Source organism: Grampus griseus (assembly GCF_964374135.1).
Source record: "Grampus griseus genome assembly, chromosome: 4".
NCBI lineage: Eukaryota > Metazoa > Chordata > Mammalia > Artiodactyla > Delphinidae > Grampus > Grampus griseus.
The window spans coordinates 35,231,394-35,257,499 of NC_138997.1; the positions used below are offsets into that span (position 1 = coordinate 35,231,394).

At 43.7% G+C, this 26,106-nt stretch overlaps 3 protein-coding genes and 1 pseudogene across 4 annotated transcripts; 1 reads left to right on the top strand and 3 right to left on the bottom strand.

Moving 5' to 3' along the window:
- Positions 1 to 491: 491 nt before the first annotated feature.
- LOC309822247 (tripartite motif-containing protein 75-like) lies at positions 492 to 1,897 on the bottom strand (the record flags this gene model as incomplete). The annotated part of the gene is given in 3 exon segments (XM_082653991.1): positions 492 to 783; positions 850 to 1,061; positions 1,064 to 1,897. Coding segments are annotated over 3 exon segments (1,338 nt in total).
- A 1,243-nt stretch (positions 1,898 to 3,140) lies between these two features.
- LOC309822248 (tripartite motif-containing protein 60-like) lies at positions 3,141 to 20,772 on the top strand (annotated as a pseudogene). The gene is made up of 3 exons: positions 3,141 to 3,180; positions 13,045 to 14,308; positions 20,762 to 20,772. The product of its transcript is annotated as a tripartite motif-containing protein 60-like (transcript).
- A 27-nt stretch (positions 20,773 to 20,799) lies between these two features.
- On the bottom strand, positions 20,800 to 21,600 carry LOC309822249 (tripartite motif-containing protein 60-like; the record flags this gene model as incomplete). The annotated part of the gene is made up of 1 exon (XM_082653992.1): positions 20,800 to 21,600. The coding sequence occupies one exon, from the start codon at positions 21,598 to 21,600 to the stop codon at positions 20,800 to 20,802; it is 801 nt and encodes a 266-aa protein (XP_082510118.1).
- Positions 21,601 to 21,709: 109 nt separating this feature from the next.
- On the bottom strand, positions 21,710 to 22,185 carry LOC309822250 (putative tripartite motif-containing protein 61; the record flags this gene model as incomplete). The annotated part of the gene is given in 2 exon segments (XM_082653993.1): positions 21,710 to 22,098; positions 22,101 to 22,185. Coding segments are annotated over 2 exon segments (474 nt in total).
- Between the last annotated feature and the right edge of the window lie 3,921 nt (positions 22,186 to 26,106).

Here is a 26,106-nt window from a genome sequence, read left to right on the forward strand (position 1 = left end):
ATCTTTCAAGGCTGTTTCCCATAAAAACGTCCTGGGAAACATAGTCCTGAGTGGTCGGTCCCTTGCTCTCGACATGTGCAAGACGCCCCCTGAGAACTGTCTCCACACAGGTGTGTTTCCTCTCCCACATGGAACGTGTAAGGTGCTTATGGAACAGGTAAATATATAGGTATAGGAAATATGCAAGTGTTCACACATTTACTGAAGCTGTGAAATTACAATTTTATACGCCCCAACGTTAGAATTCCAGAAACACTTTACAGTTAAACTCCACGTCCCTGTTAGTTCCCACAACATCTCTACTGCTATGGAAACACCACCAACAACAACAACAAAATAGAAAACAAAATGAGAAAAACTTTCTTCATGACTTTAAGTCAAATAAACATTTAAAAAAAAAATCTCGGTGCCAGATGTAAGGACAGTTGTAAACATTCTACCTACTGTCCATAAATTTCAGGAAGAAAAAGAAGCAAAGTCAAAGATCATCCTTAGTAATCTCTTACTGCGCAGATTGTAAGAGGTTGAGTATAGCATCCGATAGAGAAATAGGGCTTTAAGATCTCAGAAAATTTGTCGGTGAAAGAGTGGATGTGGGACCTGTCCTTCCAACTGTAGAAGGAAATCGCACGCAACTCATAGTCCAGATACACATCGATCCCGCCAGGCTCCTCCTTCAGCTCCAGGGGAAGGGCGCCCCCCGGCCCGCGGGCCTCACAATCCCCTCCGCGCAGCCCCAGAGTCCAGAGGCGTTTCTGTCCCTCCAGGTGCCCAGCGCCGCTCCTGGAGGCGGAGTCTGCGCAGACGCCCACAGCCCACGAGGCCCCGCCCACCCACCCCTCCCACTACCGCCCGCCGCTGGCAAAGCCCACAGAGTCCAGCACCGCAGGCTCCGTGCAGAATCTGTGCGCGCTTGGGGGAAAAAGCTGCCTGCTCCTCGCAAACGTCACCGACTTTCTATCCTCGGACACGAGCAGGTTGGGATGCGCTGTCTCGGGGTCCAGGGTCACGTCCTCCCGGAACTTCTGAATGATTTTCTGCAGAGCTGAGTGCTGCGGGGGGGCAGGCTGCAGCCTTCCCGCCTCAGCTGGAAGGAGTAGACGTCGGGGCACCTCAGACGCTCGCACCTGCCCAGGACGCCCCCGATGCCACTCAGCAGCCTGGCTCCAGGCAGCACGCTTCTCTCTGTCACCTCGTGCAGGAGGCCCCGCAGCTCGCAGATGTGGTCTGAGGAGGCGGTGATGTTGGCGCCCAGCTGCTCCCGGATGTCCTGCTCCTCCTGGACCAGCCTCGCCAGGACGGCCTCCTGCTCGCCGTCCACAGCCCGGCTCAGCTGCCAGAACTCCGAGGCCAGCTCCAGCCGCTGGCGCTGCACCAGCTCCCGCAGCTCCAGCAGCTTTCTGTCCTGCGCGGCCACCAGGCTGTGGGCATCTGCCACCCGCCTCTTCAAAGGCTCCACGTAAGCGCTGAGCCTCTGCCGGTGGTCAGCCGCGGCCTCGCCCACCGGCCTCAAGTGGCCCTGGTGCTCAGGGGTCCGTGCGCACAGGGGACACAGCACTTCCACGTGTTCCTCGCAGAAGAGGCTCAGGACCTGGCGGTGCAGCTCGCACGGGCGCGGCTCCTCGCAGCTCCTCCTGTTGCTCCGGCTGCTCTGGAGCAGCCTGGCCACACGGATCATCCTGCCCAGCTGGGTGTTTCTCCTCACCTGCCGCTCCTGGCACGGGCGGTGGCACACGGGGCAGGGGAACCTGTCCTCCAGGTGAGCCCAGGACCGCTGGATGCAGAAGCGGCAGGAGTTGTGCCCACACTCAGTGGTGACGGGGTCTCTCAGGCCCTCCAGACAGATGGAACAATTGGCTTCTGCCTGGAGTCCAGCCAGGGCCGCTGCCACAGTCATCGGGGCTGCACTGAGGTGGGTTTCTTAGGAGGCCGGGCTACTGGGTCTCTGCGCTGAGTAGCAGGTGCACCCTCGGGTCTCCCTCCTTCCTGTCCTGGATGTTGCAGGACTCTGGGGTGCAGGCAGGTGTTCAGAGAGGCTTCCTCCACTCCTGCGGCCTATCATAGAGCAGCTGGGCGACTCACTGCCCTCAGCAGCTCCAGGGTGTGAAGCCAAGCTCAGCAACTCTCTGGGTCAGAAAGCAGACACAGCTCCAAAGTGCCTTTTCCTTCCTGGGGATGAGAAAATAATCCTTCCTGTGAAAAGGCTGCCCTGTGTCTTGAGGGACCCTCACTGCCACAGTGAGGCATCCTCTGATCCTCCCCTCCACCATGACCCACCTACACCCACATGGACCACAGGTTGATGGCACCAGGTCCTGGGACTGTGGAAAGTGTGTGGGCTTGAGGACAAGAGCCCAGGGCCTGGATGGGACTCCCCCTCAGTCACCTCCTATCTGGGAACCTGGGGAAAGTTACATAACATCCCATTTCAAAGAGAATCTGGTTAAAGGATAAAAAACCCAGCTTCAATAATTTCAATCTTGTCAAAAATCTAATTTAAAAAACTGGTACTTTTTGGCTTAAACCACAGATCCTTCTAACAGCACTGAATTCATAATACATCAAAATTTACTTTTCACTTAAGCTTCTCAACTACAGAATACATGAAATTTTTTGCATAAGTGGATGGGATTTGGACTAGATGAAATTTACTCTGGGCACCCTCCCAAAACTGACTTTTCACTTCAAGCTCAGAACGAGATTGAGATCAGTACGTCAATTTGAGTTGAAGCTGAGAAACACACACACATACAAACGTACTCCCTGATGACAGTGGTGAGCTACCAACTAGTGAGGATTTGTGGAGTCAAGATCCTAAGAAGAAGGTGTGGAGCTTTCCCTTTGAAGCATCTGCTGATTCTCAAAGAGGCTGAGAGGCCACCAACTCTCAGGGCTGAGAACTCTTGAGTTCAGGGCACCCACACAGGAAGAGTCCTGTTAGACGCTCCAAACTTTCCACTGGGATCAGCAAAGTGATCCCCAAAGCTGAAAGTGAGCATCCATGGAGGGTATGGGGGGAGGTGGGAGGGGGTGGGGGTGTATTGATTTAATCATCTCCAGCCCGGATAGGTTAAAGACAATCTCTGAGTCCAGAGACCCCAGAATGAATTTCAAGCGCTAAGATATAACGTCTTGGAGATATGTGGTGTCACTGGATCATTCATACACAGCTGGTGAGAGGTAAGTGGGCACAACCACTTTTGAAAACTATTTTGCATTATTAACTATCGTAGAACATACACTCAGTTATTTTACTCAGGCTGTGTAACCATCCAGACTATGAACCAGGGCTACAAACTCTGTGCACAAAAGTACATACACGAAGGTTCAATACAACGCTTTTCACAAGTCCAAACTGGAAATAACCGCAAAGTTCCACGGCATTAGAATGGCTAGATGAATGTGGTCTGTTCAAACAATGGGACATTAATCAGCAATGTGTGGACACTAAATACTCTTCACCCCAAAACTGGGGTGAATCTCAAAGATGTAACGTGGTGTGACAAAAAGCCAGGCACAAAAGAATACACACCGTGTGTGCAGGAGAAACGACTTCATGGTGTTAGACCTCAGCATCAGTGCTCATACTGGGGGAGGAGGGATGGGCTAGTGATTGGGAGGAAGGTGAGAAGGGCTCTAGGGGTGCTGGTAACAATCTGTTTCTTCATCTGGGTGGTGGTGTAGGGTTACAGGCTTATGCAGTTTTCACTGTGCATGTCTAATAAAAGCAAAAGTGACCATAAAACCATAGACTATAGAAATAAATTATAGAGAAATATGTTCCATCTGTTTGGCCGAGGAAGCAAATTTTTGAAAATCAGAAAACTACATGATTACTTCAAGCATATATTTAGCTTATATCAAGCAATTCAAGCAAACATAATGAAAAATCTGGACATAAAAATGGGTAAAGAAGATAAAAAGATGCCAATAATGAAATCAAAGCAGATCATTTTTAATAATCCAGAGATATCAGAGTGAAAAACAGGAGAGATTGTTCTTTGTGCCTTGTCTGATTGGCATAGATTTATAAAATACTGCAAACAGGGTAGTGGAGCCAGAAAGAGAGGAAGCCTGGTAGGGTGGAGCGAGCAGAGATTCTGAGCCAAGCTGCCTGGGCTGCAATCCTGGCTCTTCCATCTATGGCCCTGTGACCTTTGACAGGTCAGAAGGGATTTATGGAGGAGGGGGAAAATGTGCCTAGCAGCAGGCCTGGCACATGGAAGGTGCTCTATGGTACTCAACTAACAAAACCCCAGACTTTCCATGCTCAGGATGCTGTGATCAAAGAATATGTCTTTCACTGTCACCACTAACACCCTTGCCAAAGTCCCTACATGTTCCTCTGGGTGCCTGCACCAGCCTCTGACCACCCAGCCCACTACCACCCACTGGGCCCCTCCAGTCTCCTCCCACCCACACCAGGATCTAATCACACCCTCTCCTGCAGGACTGCTGTTCCTGGCACGAGAACCACGTCCTTCCCTCAGCTCCAGCTTCTCCCAGCACCAAGCTCTCTGCAGCACTCAACCTCCTGCCCTCTTCCTGCAGGTTCAGCCCACTCTGGTCCCAGCACCTTTGTACAAGCAGAGCCCTCACTTGTCTCCTCACTCTCCCAGCTCAGAGCTCACTTGTCCCTTCCTCCTGATCCCAGCTTCCCGACTCCATGAGGGGTCACCTCCCCCAACAAAATGTGCCAGAGCTGTAAGGACAGGATCAGGAACTCTTTCCACTCTGGCTGTTGTAAATTTACCCAGGTTTTGGAAATCTGCATCCCACACGTGACTGCCAACTCCGTGTTATCCCGCCATGATGGCATCTCCAAATATCACCTCAGTCCCGGACTAAGCTGTTAAATGACTAAAATCCTGGCCAGGTTTCCAGTCTCCCTTAGGAACTGAGTGACTTTGGGCAACTTAACTTGTACTCTCTGTGTGTGCAAGCAGGCAGTGGTGAAGTTGAGGAAGACCGAGTTCATTCAAGGCCCCATAGCTCTAATCCCTCCACTCTCCACCTACACACTGATGATGGATTTAAAAATCAAAGAGGAGCCCGGTGGCCACCTTTGATGTGGTTTCAGACATGACCGTGCATCACTGAGAATTTGATTTTCTGAACTGGTTGCGGCTCAAGGACACCATCAGCCATTTTCACAACAGCATCTGCTGACAGCTATGGGGCAACTTTGCAGTTTCAACGTCCCCGCCCCCGCACCTGCAGCTGTGTAATCATTTGCAGCCCCAGCCAATGCTTCTTTGCTTAGCACCCTTATTTTATGTAACCTTGCAGGTTCTTTGCCTTGATAAGCCTCCCCTAGCTTGGACTCAGGGAACACAAGTCAAGTGCTTCATGAATCCGGGTCTCTGGGGCTGCTGTCCTAACAACCCCCAAATAAAGGCCTCTATTTCAATCAGGTCTTGGTTTCTGAAATTTTGGTTAACACCACAAAGTGCCCCTGACTGAGACATCTTGGAGGGGGATCCCACAGGGGCTTCAAACCAGCCTCTGGGGGCTTTCTCACACACAGATACCAGTCTCTCCATCCTTGGGCCCTGGACAGGGTGGGAACTGGGCATCTGTGCTCTCAGCAAACATTTAGGTGAGCTAGGACAAGGCCCGCTGTGGGACTGGGAACCCTAATAAAGGACAGGTTTTTACATATGCCAAACCCCAGTCTGGATTCCCTTGGAGGTGGATCCCTAGGCTGGGCCTGGAGCAGCGGCTCAGGAAGCCCCATGGTCTTGCCTCATCCTTGATCCCCGCTTACCTGAGGGGGCAGTTCTCTCTGGGTTCCTGGGCCAGGTCCTCAGGCTGCTCTCCCAACATATGGCGGGGTCTGGGATGTGACGGGTATATATACACCCCCAGGAGGGTGGAGCTGTTGGGGTCCAGCCCTAAAGGCTGTGGCTCCTCCATAGATGGGAGCGTGGGCCCTGGGCATGGAGGGGTGTGTGGGGTGTGTTCAGAGGTGCTGCTTAGAGATGAGAGAGGAGGGCCAGGCCCTGCCTAGATTAGGTCAGGTGATAAACAGGATCTCCATTGCACCTTTGTGATCCTCCCTTGATCCTCTCAATGCCACTTAATTTCATCTTTGCTGATGATGAACTGAAATCTGAAAAGCTTTGTAAGGTTGTCCATTTACTCCCCGAGGAGGGGAGATGTGATTCAGGGCCCTCTGGCTCCCCCGCCCTTCCCGGTTAGGTAGCAAATTGTCAGGGAGGCTGCAAAATTACACGTCCCTGAGCAAAATTTGCAGAAGGTAGTGGGGAGGCTGGGGAATATTAGGTAAAAGGAAAGTTACTGATGAGGGCACAACGAAGTACTGCACACTAGGCTTTTCATTGGTTGGCAGAGAATATTTATTATGATTACATCATATGCAGAGTATAAGACTCCCATCAGGCTCAGCTGCACTACATCCCTGAGAAGAGGGCAGGTTATCCTGCCTCCCTTGAAAGCTGTTTCCCCATTTGTAGGTTGGGGACAGAAACAATACTTTACACTTAGAGTATCTCTAGCCTAATAACCAGAAATTCAGTAAATATTTCAAATGAGAATGCATGGAAAGTACATACTACCCATGAAGTACTTCAGTTTTGATTGGCATTATTTTCACTATTTTGATTAATATTTTCTTGTATTATTTTATTTTATGCCAGGAAAATAGATATTTAAAAACACATAAGAGGGCTTCCCTGGTGGCGCAGTGGTTGAGAGTTCGCCTGCCGATGCAGGGGACACGGGTTCATGCCCCGGTCCGGGAAGATTCCACATGCCGCGGAGCAGCTAGGCCCGTGAGCCATGGCCGCTGAGCCTGCGCGTCCCGGAGCCTGTGCTCCGCAACGGGAGAGGCCACAACAGTGAGAGGCCCGCGTACTGCAAAAAAAAAAAAAAAAAACAACAGCAATAACACATAAGAACACTGAGGGGATAATCAGCCATCATCCTACCACTTAGATAAATCAAGATTCATGCTCTCAACTGTGTGATTTCAGAAGTTTGTATATATCCACATCTTTATTTTTTTATATGACAGGTGATAAATGGCAGTATATTTTACATACAGTTTCATAATCTGCTTCCCTCTACTTAACATTATATAAAATGGTGTCCTTCACAATCATAAAATTGTTTCTCTAATAGGAAATACAATTTTTTAAAAAGGGAGTGTATATTGTTTAAAATATGTAGAGGATAAAAAAGGAAGTCCACCAATGCCCCCAAATAATCTCTGTTAATGCATTAATTTAAACCTTTTTTTTTTTTGCTGCATATACTGTACACTCACAACATAAATACTAGTGTATTTACACATTGTCACGTGAGCATCGAGTAGCACCTAAGTGTTCTTAGTGTTGGGGAAACTGAAGTAAACAAAACCAAGTCCTTGCTCGCCTAGAGCAGCACAGATGAAAAACAAAAACATAAATCTCCTGCATATATGCATGGGACAAAACTGTTTTAACATATTTTTTTAATATCTGACCCAATAAAGTGTCAGGTGATGACAGCTGATAAAAAGAAAAATCAGAATGAAAATTGGTCCAACCACCTTGAAAACCAGTTTGGTTCTTTCTACTTAAGCTGAGTATGCACCTACACAACCCTTCAGCTCAGCAATTCCACTCCTGTTATTTATGTTTAGAAATGTGTCCATTTGTGCAAGGAAGCACATAGCAACACAATTCCCAATAGGGGAAATCTGGAAACAACCCAAGGGCTTTCAGCAACAGAATGAACTAATGAACAGCAGTACAGGCATGCAATGGACTACTATTCACCAAGAAAAGGGATCTGAAAAACAGAAAAATAAGGATGAATTCCCCACCTGTCATATTAAGCTGAAGAGTCCAGAAATACAATAACATACTGTGTATGGCTCCCCTCATATGAAGATCAAAACCAGGCCAAACCAGTGCATGGTTTAGCAGCAGGTGGCGGTTATCTTTGGGGAGGAGAGTGGAGGCAGTGATGGAGAGTGGCCAGGAGGGGAAAGGGAGCAGGTACTGTTTAAATGGTAGGCTTTGTAGGTGGTTACAGGGCTGTGTTTGCTTTGTAATCATTCTCAGGTGATGCAAAACGATGGATGTGTGTGTCTTTATGTATATACGGTCTACACCCATAAATGTTTACTTAAAAATAGAAACTGTTTCTATTCTGTCTCCATAGGTGAGCCAGGGAATCTGCATTTGCAGCAAGCATTTTGGTGACCCCCAGCCAAGGGAAACGGTGATAACAGGGATGTGCAGTACGAGGAAACTGAGTTCAGACCCTGGTCACTCACTGGCTGTGTGACCACAGATGTGCATCATGGTGGGGTCCCAAGTAGCCTTCCTTCCAGCCCCACCTCCAAACTGCACAATGTCCCCTGTCCTCTGCCTTGTCCCAGTGACCCTAGGTGTGGCCAGTGTGGAGTGGACTCTGGAACAAGACTCTGGGTTTGAGTTTGGGCTCTGCCAGTTATCAGCTGTAAGCTTGGGAGCACGGGTGAGCTCACCCCGCTGTGCCTCGATTTCATGCTCTGTGAAGTGAGTTGGTGGTAGAACCTACCTCCTCGGGTACTTGAGACTCAAACAAGAAGTGAGAAGACAGAAAGTGCTGTGTCAGTGACTCTTGTCATGAGGACGATTATAATTGCACCTGAAGCAGGTAAATGTCAGTCTATGCTCTGAATCTCAGATGTGAAGAGCGTGGTTCCTGTGAGAGTGGATCTGACACTGGCTCTGCCACTTACCAGCTGTGCTCCTACAGTGCACCAGGCCCATGTTCACACAGTTGTGCTCAGGCCAGGAGTGTGAACACCAGTTTGCCTTACTGGTGGCTGTGATGGTTTCCAACTCTGGTGAGAGAAAGAGCTCTCTCATGATTGAGGGGCTCAGGACACTCCTTGTCATCCCCTCTGTAGTCAGGATGGAGGGGTGACTGGATCTGATCCTGGCTTGTGCATTTTTAAATAAATTTGTCTATGGAAGTCTCACATACATCAAAAAAGTGTAGAATTCATTAGCGTACAGCTTGATGTATTGTCACAAAGAGAATGCAGGTCTGAAATAAGAAGCCAGGTATTAAAAAACAGGCATTGCCAACAATCTCCCCTCACAAGCCCCCAGTCTGGGGTCAGGATACTTATCCTAATAACGGTAAAGGAGATGAGTTTTTAAAGCAGAGGTGTAATGAGATCAATTTTTTTTTGAAAAGTGCATTCCAGAGAACAGAATGATGACAGGGACTGAAGAGGACCCAGCAAATGGGCCATTTAGGATAATAGAGAAGTGGCCCTGGTGAGAGCTGCTGCCACCCTGATTTGGGAGAGAGAAATGGAGTTGAGGAAAAGTGGTGTGGGCCATTGGGTGTGGAGATATTATTCACTGAAATAGGTAATCCCGTGATTACCTACCTCCTAAGAGGCTAGGAGGGGTAATTACTTCAATGTAAGACAGAGTGAAGTGTTGGCAATTGGGGAAGAGGCATCTAGAAATGGCCAAATGACATTTGGACACAAGACTTTCAGGTAGATCCACCTGAACTACACCTAGAGATTGAGGAACCTTTAGGACACAGCTGGTAACTGTGGCCTCCCCAGTGAGGGGGAGCACATAGAAAGTGTTTGTAAATCAGTTTTAAATTTCAGCATGTGTCAGAATCACTCAGAGATCTTACTGACACATGCATAACTCAGAAAATGTGGGTTTGGTCCCAGACTACTCCAAGAACAGGACTATCACAAAATAGTGAGTCATGTAAGTGTTTTGGTTTCCCAATGTGTATCAAAAGTATGTTTACACTGTACTGTAGTCTATCATGTGTGCAATAGCATTTTGTCTAAAAAACAATGTAATGCCTTAATTAAAAAAATTTTTATTGCCATGCTAACAACCATCATATGAACCTTCAGTGGGTGATAGTAGTAACTTCAAAGATCACTCATCACAGATGACCATTCAAATATAATAATGATGAAAAACTGACATATTGTGAGAATTACCAAAATGTGGCACAGAGGCATGAAGTGAGCAAACGCTGCTGGAAAGATGGCACCAACAGCCCTGCTCGATGCAGGGTACCACCATCCCTCCATTTGTAAATAAGTCACAGGGTGATGAAAGGAGGAAGGCCTGTACACAGACTGCTGAGCCACCCCTGCATGTTCTGACACAGTAGATCCCAGGTGGGACCCAGGAAGCTGCATTTTTAACCATCTCCCAGGTGATGCTGATGATGTTGGTCTGGGAACCACACATTCAGAACAACTAGAGGGCGCTGCGAAGGGACCACATACAGCCTTCTGGATTCTCTAGGTACCTCGTTTGCCACTTCTTCCAGTTACTAGATTTTTACCAAAGAAATGAATCAATAGCACATGTTTTTCAAAAATAAACAAAAGAGACCTAATGGAGCTTAAAAGCTTTTGCAAAACAAAGGGAACTACAAACAAGATGAAAAGACAACCCTCAGAATGGGAAAAAAATATTTGCAAATGAATCAACAGACAAAAGATTAATCTCCAAAATATATAAACAGCTCATGCAGCTCAATAGTAAAAAACAAACAACTCAATCAAAAAATGGGCAGAAGACCTAAATAGACATTTCTCCGAAGAAGACATACAGATGGCCAAGAAGCACATGAAAATCTGCTCAACATCACTAATCATTAGAGAAATGCAAATCAAAACTACAATGAGGTATCACCTCACACCAGTTAGAATGGGCATCATCAGAAAATCTACAAACAACAAATGCTGGAGAGGGTGTGGAGAAAAGGGAACCCTCTTGCACTGTTGGTGGGAATGTAAATTGATACAGCCACTATGGGGAACAGTATGAAGATTCCCTAAAAAACTAAAAATCGAATTACCATATGACCCAGCAATCCCACTACTGGGCATATACCCAGAGAAAACCATAATTCAAAAAGACCCATACACCCAAGTGCTCACTGGAGCACTATTTACAGTAGCCAGGTCATGGAAGCAACCTAAATGCCCATCGACAGATGGATGGATAAAGAAGATGTGATACATATATACAATGGAATATTACTCAGCCATAAAAAGGAACGAAATTGGGTCATTTGTAGAGACGTGGATGAATCTAGTGACTGTCATACAGAGTGAATTAAGTCAGAAAGAGAAAAACAAATATCATATATTAAGGCATATATGTGGAATCTAGAAAAATGGTACAGGTGAAGCAGTCTGCAGGGCAGAAATTGAGACACAGATGTAGAGAACAAACGTATGGACAACAAGGGGGGAAGCAGCGGGGGGTGGGGGTGGGGGTGGGGGTGTGATGAATTGGGAGATTGGGACTGACATGTATACACTGATGCGTATAAAATGTATGACTAATAAGAACCTGCTGTATAAAAAAATAAATTAAATAAAATTCAAAAAAATTCAAAAAAAAGAAAAGCAAGATGTGGAAAAGTGTGAATAATACAACCCTGTTTCTATAAAACTAACAACAATAAAAATATTTCATATACATGTAAAAAAAAAATCCATTGGATTTGGCAATTAGTGGATTAACAACGTCATTCTGAAAGTGGTCTTGATAGAGCCAGATGAAGGTGACGTGTCCATGAAGGAGAGTGGCTATTAATCAATGTGATATTGACTATAGATATCAACATTATGATTTTTTTTAAAGTATAAAAAATAGTACATGTTTTTGACAAAATTCAATTAACAATCAAGTTAAGAAGAAAAACGGGAATTTCATTTGAGCCAAACTGAGAATTATAACCTGGGTTCTAAACTTTAATATTTTGAAATAATGATAGATTCAAGGAACTTTTAAAGATAGTACAGAGGGGTCCCATGGACCCACTGTCTACGTTCCCATGTTTCTTAACAATATTATATGAAAACCAAGAATTTGATATTGGTCAAATGAGTACATACAGTTCTGTGACACTTATGACATGCAGATTCATGTAGCCACCACCAAATAGAGAACTATTCCATCCCTATGAAGTCTTATAGTCACAGCCATCACACTCCCACATCATACCAAAACCATGACACCTGCTTTTGGTAAAGTAGTATTTCAGAGTAACATTAAAAGTTCATGACCTCTCATCTATAAGTATTTCATTATGTATTTCCTAAGAACAGAATACTTTCTTATGTAGCTAAAGTGTAATTTTAGAATTCAAGATGGTTAACTATGATATTACTCTTGTCCAATAAATAGTGCGTATTCAAAATTTCCCTTTTGTCCCATACTATCCACTTTACAGCAGTTTTCCTGCCTATCTAGAATCAAAGCTTAAGCTCATGAATTTCTCTTAGTTGTTTCTTTAGTCTCTTTTAATGTAGAACACTCCCCCATAATTTCTTTTTCAGTGTCATTCTTGTTTATGCAGTGTTTAAGACCATTGAATGTTCCATGGTTTCAATTTTGGTGATTATTTCCCTGTGATTAGATTTGGGTAATGGTGTGGGGGGCAGAACTGTTCCATATGTGCTGTTTTTCTTCCCATCGCAGGCCATCAATTTATCCATTCATTGGTCAGGAGGTGTTCTCTAGTCTCTACATTGTAAAGCACTTATTTTGTCTCTCTATACATGAACTATAATTCTCAGAGTGATATTTTGAGATTGTGTGAATATATTATTTCCCATGAAATTTTACCTTACAGTATTTGCAGTCATTGATGATTCTTGCCTGAAATAATTGTTATATTGTGATTGCCAGTCTAGGAAATTTTGAAATTAAAAGCTTTTCTCCCCAGTGGAGAGATTACTTGCTTGAACCTGTGGTTAGTTACTTGTAGAAGAAAGTCATTAATGTTAAATCTGGGTGGGCTAATTTGTGATAGAGCTACAAGCAGTGAATCTCCCTTGCCCTTGAAGTTGAGGTAGGTACAGGGGACTGAACATGACTTCGGTGGCTGTCATCAGTATGGCGGTCCAGTGAAACATAAAACTGTTCAATCTGCTATCGCTGGGGGAGGATATCCACTTCTCACTGGGTCTTGAGCTTGAGCAGGCCTTGCCAGAGGGAGCATTCTTATCCACCACTTCTGTTCTCAACTCAGTGGAGTTCGTGACAGCCTTGGTACAGCCACAAGAGGTGTCTAGCTACCCCCATCTGTGTGGATAACTGGAAAGATCCAGTAACCATCAACTGTGGGCACAACTTCTGTCACTCATGCATCAACATGGCTTGGAAGGACCTAGGTGATACCTTCCCCAGCTCAGTCATTTGACTGAAATTGCTAATTTACTCCAGGTCAGAAGGAGCACGTGGAAGGGGCAGAAAGAGAGTTCTGTGTGTGAGAAGCACAATCAGTTTCTGACCCTTTTTATGGAAGGATCTAGAGGTTTTATGTACACAGTGCAGTTTCTTCATTCAACAATGGAAACACTACATTTGCCCCATTAAGAAAGCTGCCTCTTATCACAAGAAAATTCTACAGTGTACCGTTGAGCCCTTGAAGAGTGATATGGAACAAGTTGAAAAAGTGATAACTCTGCAAGCCAGCCAATCAGTTGAACAGAGGAAGCAGGTTAAATATAGGAGAGAAGAAATAAATTCTGAATGTGAGCAAATTTAGACTGTTTCTACAGAATCAGCAAGAGGATATTCCCAAGCAGATGGAAGATGAAGAGATGGACATTTTAACAAAACTCTATGAAAATTTTGTAACATTTACAGATCATGCTTCCACATTGAAACATCTGCTGAGGGAGGTAGTGGGTAAGTGTATGCAGTCAGAACTGGAATTACTGAGACAGGTTAAGAGTATCCAGTGCAAGTATCAAATCCTGAAATGCTCTGAGCATTTTCATTCCAATTAAACAAGTATGGATTTAACCTTCCTCTACAATATTCTGGCATTGATAGAATTACCAAGCCATTTCTAGTAGATGTGATTTTAGACCTTGAAACAGCACATCCTCAACTTATTGTCTCCGAGGATGGAAAAATTGTGCAATATGGAAAGAGAAAGCCAAACTTTTTATTACCCAAGTAGATTTTATCTCTGTCCTGCTGTCCCATGTTGTAATAGATTTCATTCTGGCAGACATTACTGCGAGATAGAAGCGGGAAACAAGACTGTGCCGAGATTATTTTCCTAGGAACTGGCAAAATCACCCAGTAGTTGAGGGTCCCATCTAGGCAGATGGGTGGTATGTTTAGAGAACTTATGTTGTGTCAAGTCCTAAGAGAAACCATCCTGTCCATGGTAGAACCCAGTAAGATTGGTATTTTTCTGAACTATGTGTTGGGTGAGGTTTCCTTCTACAATTAGAATGATAGATTTTTTCCCTATACTTTTTTTTTTAATCTTTATTGGAGTATAATTGCTTTCCAATGTTGTGTTAGTTTCTGCTGTATAACAAAGTGAATCAGCTATATGTATACATATATCCCCATATCTCCTCCCTCTTGCATCTCCCTCCCACCCTCCCTATCCCACCCCTCTAGGTGGCCACAAAGCACCAAGCTGATCTCCCTGTGCGATGCGGCTGCTTCCCACTAGCTATCTATTTTACATTTGGCAGTGTGTATATGTCCATGCCACTCTCTCACTTCATCCCAGCTTACCCTTCCCCCTCCCTGTGTCCTCAAGTCCATTCTCTATGTCTGCGTCTTTATTCCTGTCCTGCCCCTAGGTTGTTCAGAACAGTTTTTCCCCTTTTTTTTAGATTCCATATATATGTGTTAGCATATGCTATTTCTTTTTCTCTTTCTGACGTACTTCACTCTGTATGACAGACTCTAGGTCCATCCACCTCACTACAAATAACTCAATTTCGTTTCTTTTTATGGCTGAGTAATATTCCGCTATATATATGGGCCACATCTTCTTTATCCATTCATCTGTCAATGAACATTTAGGGTGCTTCCATTTCGTGGCTATTGTAAATAGTGCTGCAATGAACATTGTGGTACATGACTCTTTTTGAATTATGGTTGAAAAAGTACTTTAAATATCAATGGACTAAAAGGTCTGATCAAAAGACATACAGTGGCAGATTGGAAAATAAAACAAGAATCTACAACATGCTGTCTACAAGAGACCTACTTTAGGGCAAAAGACACACATATTTTGGAAGTGAGGGGATGGAAAAAATATGTCATCCAAATGGAAATTACAAGAAAGTAGTGGTATCAATACACATGCCAGACAAAATAGACTTTAAAACAAAAGCCAGAAATATAGATGAAGTAGGACTCTATATAATGGTAAAAGAGTCAATACCTTAAGAGGCTATCAAACTCTATAAATATATGCACCCTGTATAGGAGCACCTAAATACATAAAACAAACACTAACAGACAGAGAAGGAGAAATTGACAGGAATATGGTAAGAGTCAGAGACTTTAACAGTCCAATGACACCAATGGACACATCTTCCAGGCAGAAAATCAATATGGCAACAGAAATCCTAAATGACACAATAAGACAGCTAGACTTAATTGATACATACAGGATGCCACATCCAAAGAAAACCCAGAATACACATTATTTCAAATGCATATGGAATATTCTCTAGGATAGACCACAGTCTAGGACACAAAACAAAGCCTTAACAAATTTAAGAGGGTAGAAATTATTTCAAGCATCTTTTCTGACCTCAGTGGCATGAAATTAGAAATCAACCACAGAAAGAGAAATGAGAAAAAAATGAATACATGGGGACTAAACAACAGGCAACTAAAAAGCTATTGGGTCAACTATGAAATCAAATAGAAAATTAAAAAATACCTTGAGCCAAACAGCAATGGAAACATAACCATATAAATGCTATGGGAAGCAGCAAAATCAGTTCTAAGCAGGAAGTCTATAGCCATACAGAACTTCCTCAAAAAACAAGAAGCACTCCACATGAACAACCTAACCTACCACCTGTAAGAATTAGAGAAAGGACAAACAAAACTGAAAGTCAGAAAAAGGAAGGAAATAATAAAGATGAGAGATGAAATAAATAAAATAGAGATTAATAAAAACAATATAGAAAATTAATAAAACCAAGAGCTGCTTTTTTGGAAGGATAAACACAATTGACAAACCTCTGGCTAGGTTCACCAAGAAGAAAAGAGACAGGATCCATTAAACAAAATAAGCAACGAAAGAGAAGAAATAATAACGGATATTGCAGAAATAAAAAATACCATAAGAAAATATTATGAACAGTTATATGTCAATAAAATGGACAACCTAGAAGAAATCGACCAGTTTTTAGAAAATACAGCATGGCAAAATGAATCAAGAAGAAACAGATAATTTGAACAGACAGATCACTAGAAATAAAATAAAATTTATAGGAAAAAGAAACTCCCTGCAAACAAAAGTCCAGGACCAGATGGCTTCACTGGGGAAATGTATCAAGTCTACAAAGAATAATTTATACCGATCCTTCACAAACTCTGCAAAAATACTGAAAAGGAGGCAACACTCTCAAAGACATTTTATGAAGCCACCAGCACCCTGATACCAAAAGGAGACAAAGATACCCCCCAAAAATACAATTATAGGTGAATATCTTAGATGAATACAGATGCCAGAATTCTCAACAAAATATTAGCAAACCAAATCCAAGAGCACATAAAAAAGATTATACCAGCAAGCCCACCCCTGGGCATATATTAGGAGAAAACCATAATTTGAAAAGATACATGCACCCCAATGTTCATTACAGCACTGTTTACAATAACCAGGACATGGAAGCAACCTAAATGTCCATCAACAGAGGAATGGATAAAGAGGATGTGGTACATATATATAATGGAATATTACTCAGCCATAAAAAAGAACAAAATAAAGCCATTTGCAGCAACATGGATTGACCTAAAGATTGACATGATGAGAGAAAGACAAATATCATATGATATTTTTTTTTGCTTTTTGTGCATATTCCACTTATATGTGGAATCTAAAAAAAGTGTACAAATGAACTTATCTACAAAACAGAAGTAGAGATACAGATATAGAAAACAAACTTATGGTTTCCAGGGGCTAAGGGGGGAGGGATAAATTGGGAGAATGGGATTGACATATACATGCTACCGTATATAAAATAGATAACTAATAAAGACCTACTGTATAGCGCAGGGAACTCTACTCAATGCTTTGTAATGGCCTATATGGGAAAAGAATCTAGGAAATAGTGGGTGTGTGTGTATGTATAACTGATTCACTTTGCTGTATACCTGAATCTAATACAGCACTGTAAATCAACTATAATCCAATAAAAATTTTAGAAAAGAAAGATCATTCAAGATGACCAAGTAGAATTCATCCTAAGTTCACAAGGATGGTTTAACATACACAAATCAATCAATGTGATAAACCACATCAACAAAAGATAAAAACCACCTGACCATCTCAATAGATGCCGAAAAAACATTTAATAAATTTAACATCCCTGCATGACAAAAACTCTCACCAAAGTGGGTATAGAGGGGATATATATCAACATAATTTAAACCATTTATGACCAACGACCAACATAATACTCAACAGTGAAAAGCTGAAAGATTGCCTGCTAAATTCTGGAAAAAGACAAGGATGCTCAATCTCATCACCTCTATTCAACAGAGTATTGGACCTCCTAGTCATAGCATTCAGACAAGAAAAATAAATAAAATGTATGCAAATTGGAAGGAAAGAGGTAATATTGTCAGTATATGCCATTATCATGATACTCTATATAGAAAATCCTAAAGACTCCATGCAAAAACTATTAGAACTGTTAAATGAATTGAGCAAGGTAGCAAGATACAAGATTAACATACAGAAATTTGTTGAATTTCTTTACATTAACAGTGAAATATCAAAAAGAGAAAGTTAAAAAAAAATCACATTGAGGGCTTCCCTGGTGGCACAGTGGTTAAGAGTCCGCCTGCCGATGCAGGGGACACGAGCTCTTGCCCCGGTCCGGGAAGATACCACCTGCCGCGGAGCGGCTAGGCCCGTGAGCCACGGCCGCTGAGCCTGTGCGTCCAGAGCCTGTGCTCTGCAACGGGAGAGGCCACAACACTGAGAGGCCTGCGTACCAAAACAAAAAAAAATCACATTGAAAAAAAAAAGAAACCCCTCAGAATAAACCTAAGCAAGGAGGTGAAATACTTACATGCTGAGAAGTATAAAACACTGATAAAGGAAATTGAAGATGATTCAAGGAAATAGAAAGATATCCCATGCTCTTGGAAGAATTAATATAGTTAAAATGGTCATACTTCCCAAAGCAATCTACAGATTTAATGTGATCCTTATCAAATGACCCATGACATTTTTCACAGAGCAAGAACAAAGAATCCTAAAATTTATATGGGACCTCAAAAGGCCCAGAATTGCCAAAGCAAGTCTTAAAAAAAAAGAAGAAAAGTACCCTACAAATTTCAGAGGACTACTACAAAGCTTTAGGAATCAAAACAGCATAGTATTGACACAAAAACAGACATATGGATCAATGGAACAGAATACAGGGCCCAGAAATAAACCCACACACCTACAGTCCATTAATTTTAAAAAGTAGGCAAGAATATACAATGGAGAAAAGACTGTCCCTTCAGCAAGTGATGTTGGGAAAGGTGGACCACTGTATGTAAATCAATAAAGTTTGAACACTCCCTCACACCATACACAAAAATAAAATTTCTTAAAGACATAGATATAAGACATGACAGCAGAAAACTCCTAGAACAGGGCAAAACATCCTCTGACAGAAATCACTGCAATGTTTTCTTAGATCAGTCTCCCAAGGCAAAAAAAAAAAAGCAAAAATAAACAAATGGGACCTAATCAAACTTACATGCTTCTGCACAGAAAAGAAAACCATAAATAAAATGAAAAGACAACCTATGGACTGGGAGAAAATATTTGCAAATGATGCAACCAACAAGGGCTTAATTTCCAAAATATACAAAGAGTTCAAACAACTCAACATGGACAAAATAAACAACCCAATCAAAAAATGTGCAGAGGACTTAAATAGACATTTTTCCAAAGAAGACATCCAGACGGCCAACGAGCACATGAAAAGATGCCCAATGTGGCTAATTATTGGAGAAAAGCAATCAAAACATCAATGAGGTATCACCTCCCACTGGTCAGAATGGCCATCATCAAAAAGTCTACAAATAATAGATGCTGGAGAGGGTGTGGAGAAAAGGGAACCCTTCTACACTGTTCATGGGAACGTAAATTGGTTCAGCCACAATGGAAAACAGTATGGAGGTTCCTTAGAAAGTATAGCATTACCATATGAACCAGCAATCCCAATCCTGGGCATATATCTGGAAAAGAGGAAAACTCTAATTCGAACAGATATGTGCACCACAATGTTCATAGCAGCACTACTTACAATAGCAAAGACATGGAAGCAACCTAAATGTCCATCAACAGAAGAATGGATAAAGAAGATGTGGTACATATATACAATGGAATATTACTCCATAGAAAAGAATAAAATAGAAAGAATATTATAGAATTAAATAGCCATAGAAAAGAATAAAATAATGCCATCTGCAGCAACATGGATGGGCCTAGAAATTGTCATGCTGAGTGAAGTAAGTAAGATGGAGAAAGGCAAATATCATATGATATCACTTACATGTGAAATCTAAAATATAGTAAAAATGAACTTATATACAAAAGAGAAATCGACTCACAGAAATAGAAAACTCATGGTTACCAAACAGGAGAGGAGGGAGGGATAAATTAGGAGTGTGGGAGTAACAGTTACATCCCACCCTACATAAAATAAATAAACAAAAGGATTTACTCTATAGTACAGTATATATACATACATACACTACTGAATCAGTTCGCTTTACATCTGAAACTAATACAATACTGTGAATCAACTATACTTCAAAAAAGACAAATTAGATATTTTGTGATAGAATTTTCTGGAAGAATCAATAGTGTGAAGTGATTTTTTTCCTTTCTTTTGTTTTGTTTTTGGTAAATATTACATTTTCAAGGAATTTGTAATAGATTTCCAAACTTTTCACAGGAGAAATGGGGAATTGCAAGTTCAGCATTATAATTTTAGAAAACATAGGCTGAAACATCCTGCATTATGGTAGTTGAAAAATAAAAATGAATATACCCTGCCTGTGGGGATCAGAATATCTGAAAAATAAACTTGGATTATACAGTATCCTAAGGACCATTATGGTCAACCCAGTGAGGCAAAACTCAAGCCACACAAAATTTGATTCTGCTGTCAAAACTGCTAATGCCACAAACACACCAAGAGGGTGTAAAATGGTTTATTTGCACTCACTGAAGCTTCATGTGGAGTCAGGGAAGCCACCGGTCCAAAAATGGCTTGAGAGAAGGGGAAAAAGCCACTAGCTTGGAGGTTTTTGCTGGTTTGGAAGAGCTCCTCTGCAGGCAGGGCCTTCCTGGGTTAGAACCACCCTAAGCCTAGTCAAGGTCAGGCTGCCCTGACCATTTGCCCAGATATGGGGCAGAGGTGAAGCCAGAGGGGGAGGATTAAAAAGACATCAGCAGGGCTTCCCTGGTGGCGCAGTGGTTGGGAGTCCGCCTGCCGATGCAGGGGGCGCGGGTTCGTGCCCCGGTCTGGGAGGATCCCACGTGCCGCGAAGCGGCTGGGTCCGTGAGCCGTGGCCGCTGGGCCTGCACGTCCGGGGCCTGTGCTCCGCAGTGGGAGGGGCCGCAGCGGTGAGAGGCCCGCGAACCGCAAAAAAAAAAAAAAAAAAAAAAGACATCAGCAGTCAGACATCAAAGATGGACTCAGACTCTTTATTGCAAGGACTTTCCCTGAACACAGGAAGAAAGTAGAACACACAGAATGTCTTCCAAGGGGGCTCAGCACTCATCTTCAACTAGACTTATTGTAAGGGATTTGGAAGAAGGTCCAATAGAGAAATAGGGCATAAGTCTTTCTGTAAATATGTCACTGAATGTATATAAATGAGATCTATCATTCAAATTGTAAAAAGAAACTTCCCCCAACTCATAGTCCAGAAAAACACCAATCCAACAGGTGTATCCTGAATTCCGTATGCCATGAGTAGTACCCCAGAGCTGAATTCGCCAGCAGCCATTGCTTGGGGATGGTGATGATGGAGCATTTCTGGGGAAAGTTTCTTTACACATACCTAAGGACCATTCACCCAGGCCTTTTTCTTTTACCTGCCAAAAATGCCTGCCAGCGTCAAATCCCTCAGAACTCAGGACTTCTAGGTGAGAAGTAAATGCCTCGGGATTAAGAACACAGTTTGGTTCCATCCCTCGAAATGTTACCATTTTCCTGTCCTGTGAGATGATGAGACTGTGGTGAGCAGTTTCAGGATTAAATGTCAAGTCTACGTGAAATGTGCCGATCATTTTGTGGAGGCCAAAATATTGTTGGGGGAGAGTGAAAACCTCCTCCTTTAAATCATAAGAAAAGCCTGCTGGACTCTCTAAGTTTTCATATGTGCTATGGATCCTTTCAATGTCTATCAGTAAATCCAGGTCAGGCTGCAAACACTTCTCAGTTATTTCATCAAGCAGACTTTGCAACGTGGGTCCGTGGTTTGATATTTGGTTTTTTTCTTCAATTATTTTATCTTGAACACGCTTCTCTTCATTTAGTAACCTAACATGAACTAGATCGTGCTCCATTCCCAAGAAATGCTTAAAGTGTACAACTTCAGAGTACAATTAATTCCTTTGATTCTCCACCTCCCACATCAAGTCAGATGATTTGGAGATTTGCATCTCTAATGCCTTTTCAAGCATCTTCAAGCTGCTTTGTCAGGGGCTCAATGTGGGCTTTGATCCTCCTCCTGGGAGAGGGTGCAGCCTGCTCCATGGGTGCCAGGGGGTGACCACGGTGGTCAGAGGAGACCCTGCACTGGGGACACAGCAGCTCCAGGTCCTTCTCACAGAAGAGGCTCAGAACATGCCTGTGCTTCTCACACGGGGGTTTCTCTTTCTGCCATTTCCTCATGTCCTCCGTGTTGGGAAGGTTCCTCACACAATCAATCATGAGACATAACTGAGTGTTCCTCCTGATGCCCTTGTCAGGGCAGGGCTGGAGGCAGACAGGACAGGGGAAGATGTCGTGGAGACCCTTCCAGCACTGCTGGATGCAGGGGTAACAAGGAGTTGTGCCCAGTCAGTGGTCACTGCATCTCTCAGGTAATCCAGGCAGATGGGGCAGCTGGCCTCTGCTTGGAGCTGTGCCAGGGAAGATGCCAGGGCCATTGTGCAGGGAGGGTTTCTGTCTGAGGAGACTCCCTTCAGAGAAACCTGGCTCTCCAGGGATGGGGACAAGTGAGAACCATCTGACCCTTCAGCCTTCTCTCTGCTCCTTCACGGCTGCCAGTAGGTTTGCCAGGATCTGCAGGGAGCTGTGGCCACTCAGGCCTATTTCTACCCCTTCCCTTCAACCCTACAGCAGCCGCCAGGAGGACTGAGAGCCCCAGTCAGTCTCTGCTTCCTTTGGCACTTCTGTCCCTTTTACTTAATGGGCTGAAAGCGAGCTTTCTAGGTGGTCCTCTTCTTCACAGAGAGCCACTGCTCCCAGTAGTGACGAAAATCAACAGCACAGGGACACAATCGGCAAAATCCAGGTGTGGGCAACTCTATGGCACAACTCACCAGCTCCTTCAAGAAACTGATAACAAGAGGGAAAAGAATGTATATTACAGAAATAAAGAGCATGTATATAATCAACAATATTTGACAAGGCTTTTTTTCTTAATTGAAATACATACATCCAAACAAAAAGACAATTGTAGTCAGTTGGGACTGTGGACATGTGATAATTTTTTAAAGGTTATTAATGAAAAGACATCCTATACTTGAAAGACACAGAGTACACTATTTACATTGAAAACTCTATGATATGCAGGATTTGCTTCCCAGTGATGAGGAGCAGGGTTGGCTGGGGGCATCACTCACTGGATGTGTACGTGGGATGTTGTGGGCTGAACTGTGTGCCCCCCATGGTCCATAAGTTGAAGCTTAACTCCCAGTACATCAGAATGGGACCCTATATGGTAATAAAGTCTGTAATGTGCTGATTAAGGTAAAATGAGGCTGCTGGGGAGAGGCCCTTATGCAACATTGACAGATGTCCTTAGAAGGGGAAAAGACATCAGGGATGGGCACCCACAGAGGAAAGGCCATGTGAGGTCACAGCCAGGAGGAGGCCACCTGGGAGAGAGGCCTCAGGAGAAAGTGAACCTGCCAGGACTTTGATATTCAACTTCCAGCCTCCAGAACTGGGAAAATGAGTTTCTGTTGTTGAAGTCACTCCAACAGTGTGTGGTGTTTTGTTTTGTCAACACTTGGAAAGGATACATTGGGTTTGTTCTACTATTTTCCCATTAAATTACAAGCATAACTTGTTCTATGTAAAAACTCTTTTCACAAGGCTGACCAGTGTTCTCAGTGTGCTCCTGCCCCAGCCAGACCAGCCAGCTTTTCTCTTCTTTCTTTGAGCCACAACTCTCCCTCTTCCTCCATCCTAAAATGTCCACACCCCTTCAGTCTCTGTATCCAAGGGGAAAGTTAGAGATTACAGCAGACTCAGAAGACGTACCAACCTGGGAATGTAATTTGGTGTAGCCAATATGCAAAACAGTATGGAGGTTCCTCAAAAAAACTAAAAATAGGGCTTCCCTGGTGGCGCAGTGGTTGAGAGTCCGCCTGCCAATGCAGGGGACACGGGTTCGTGCCCCGGTCCGGGAAGATCCCACATGCCGTGGAGCAGCTGGACCCGAGAGCCATGGCCACTAAGCCTGCGCGTCCGGAGCCTGTGCTCCACAACAGGAGAGGCCACAACAGTGAGAGGCCCGCGTACTGCAAAAAAAAAAAACAAACTAAAAATAGAATTACCATATGACCTAGCAATCTCACTTCTGGGCATATAGCTGGACAAAACTATAATCCAAAACGACACATGCACCCTTATGTTCATTACAGCACTATTCACAATAGACAAGACATGGAAACAACTTAAATGTCCATCAACAGAGGAACGGATTAAGACGATATGGTATATATATACAATGGAATTCTACTCAGCCATTAAAAAGAATGAAATAATGCCATTTGCAGTAACATGGATGGAACTAGAGATTATCATACTAAGTCAGAAAGAGAAAGACTAATGCCATATGATACCATTTATATATATAACAGAAGACATGGTACAAATTAACCTATCTATGAAACAGAAACAGACTCACAGACATAGAGAACAGACTTGTGGTTGGAAAAGGGAAGGGGAGGGAGATGGACAGAATGGGAGTTTGGGGTTAGCAGATGCAAACTATTATACATAGGATGGATAAACAACAAGGTCCTACTGTATAACACAGGGAATTGATATAAACCATAATGGAAAAAAAATGTATATGTATATATAATATGAATCACTTTGCTATACAGCAGAAATTAACAAAACATTGTAAATCAACCGTACTTCAATAAAAAAAAAAAGATGTACCACCATTACAAGTAATTGACCTGAGCTAGCTGCAAGTTCAAATACATGAAAATAATACTATCATTCTAAGACAGGAAGACACAGACATTTTGGAAAAGGACCTGGGAACAGCCTTGGGCACAACAGGCATTGCAGGTTAAAGAACAAAGTCCCTGGGGCCTGAGTCCCAAAAGAAGAAAAAAAAAAAAGAAAAAGAAACAGGGCTTAAAAGGTTAACCTTATCTCTGTTGCACTAAAACAGATTTCACACAGTTGATTACAATATCAAAGGAAACTGTGTGTATATGTCCTTATGATAGCCAGCAATTATTTATCTTCCATAAAGTAACAACACAGGCACATATATAAAACCTTAACTAGGGAGCCCATATGTTGAGAAGAAAACGGAACAGCTGAGAGCAGGGTGCTTGACACACAGCAGGTCCCAAACCCACACCTGCCCCCACCCCCCAGCCACAGGAGCCCCTGGGACTTGCCCACACCTCCCACAGGTGAGAGGCAGATGTCAGGTCACATCCACACCCACAGCTGAAGCTTCCTTCCTCCCTATTCTCCTCTGAACCCACAGAATTGTCCACTCTGCCAGCCAGAGAGTCTGTTCCAAATGAATGGAATGAGAACCTCCTGCCCTCTAGGACCTCCCAGACGACCCCAACTTGGCCCTTCTCCACCAGGGTGGGGTCACACAGTGTCCCCTGAGTAGCTTGTTTGTCCCTGCTCAGGCCCACCTGAGACTCTGTCCCCAAGTCCATGCTCGCCTGCTCACGCTTCTCAGTCTTGGCTCTGTGCTGGGGGAGCTGCTCTGTATCCTCAAGGCCTTTGTGGGTATCCTGGCTCCACCCACTGGGACTCTTGGCTTCTTCCCCACAGAGCAGAAGGTCTTCCTCAATCCAGGTCTGGATCCAAGTCTGAAAGCATGAAACAGCCCACCTTCTCTGTTCATTGCTGGGGTCAGAATCTGGCCCCTTGGGCCTTTATAAGCCTGTAGTGAGGTTCCTTCCCTTCATCCCAATGGACAGATTGCAGATGCAATTCGCCTGGGGAGATTACAGGCTGCTGATGACACCTCCCATCTTCCTCTCTGATTGCATCTTCTGTCCAGGGCATGGAAGACACTCTTACCTTAATCCCCTCTCTCTAATCCCATCAATGATCTAGTTTCTGGATCTATGGAAAGTCCTTACTTTTGTTTTTCTCAGGTGAAATTGTTGAACATTCTTGGCCTGTCCCTTCACAGGTTGCTTCAATTCTGTCTACCCCTTAAAGGAGGTGTTTCCAGACTTTGTCCTCTTTCTGTTTTCTAGATTTCCAAAGCCTTTCTCAACCTCTCAGGCCCTAAAGGCAGCAGAGAAGATCTCAGGACCCTGCACAATCTAAATGGATTTCTTTATCACACATGACCCTCACAACAATAATGGCTCCCAACTGAAAGATGAGAAAATTGAGGGCCAGAGAGGTCATAGAAGGAGAGTGAGATCGCAGCCCAGGTGAGTTCTACTCAGAATCCCAAAGCCTAGACGCCTACTATCCTGCCCTACACAAGGGCAGTGAAGAGCCCTGACACTTCTCTCCCCTGGGCCTGAGCCTAAACGTGCAGCCTGCCCCTGCCCCTGCCCCTGCCTCTGGAAACCTGGGACCATTCCGAATCCCACAGGACCTGCCCCCTCACT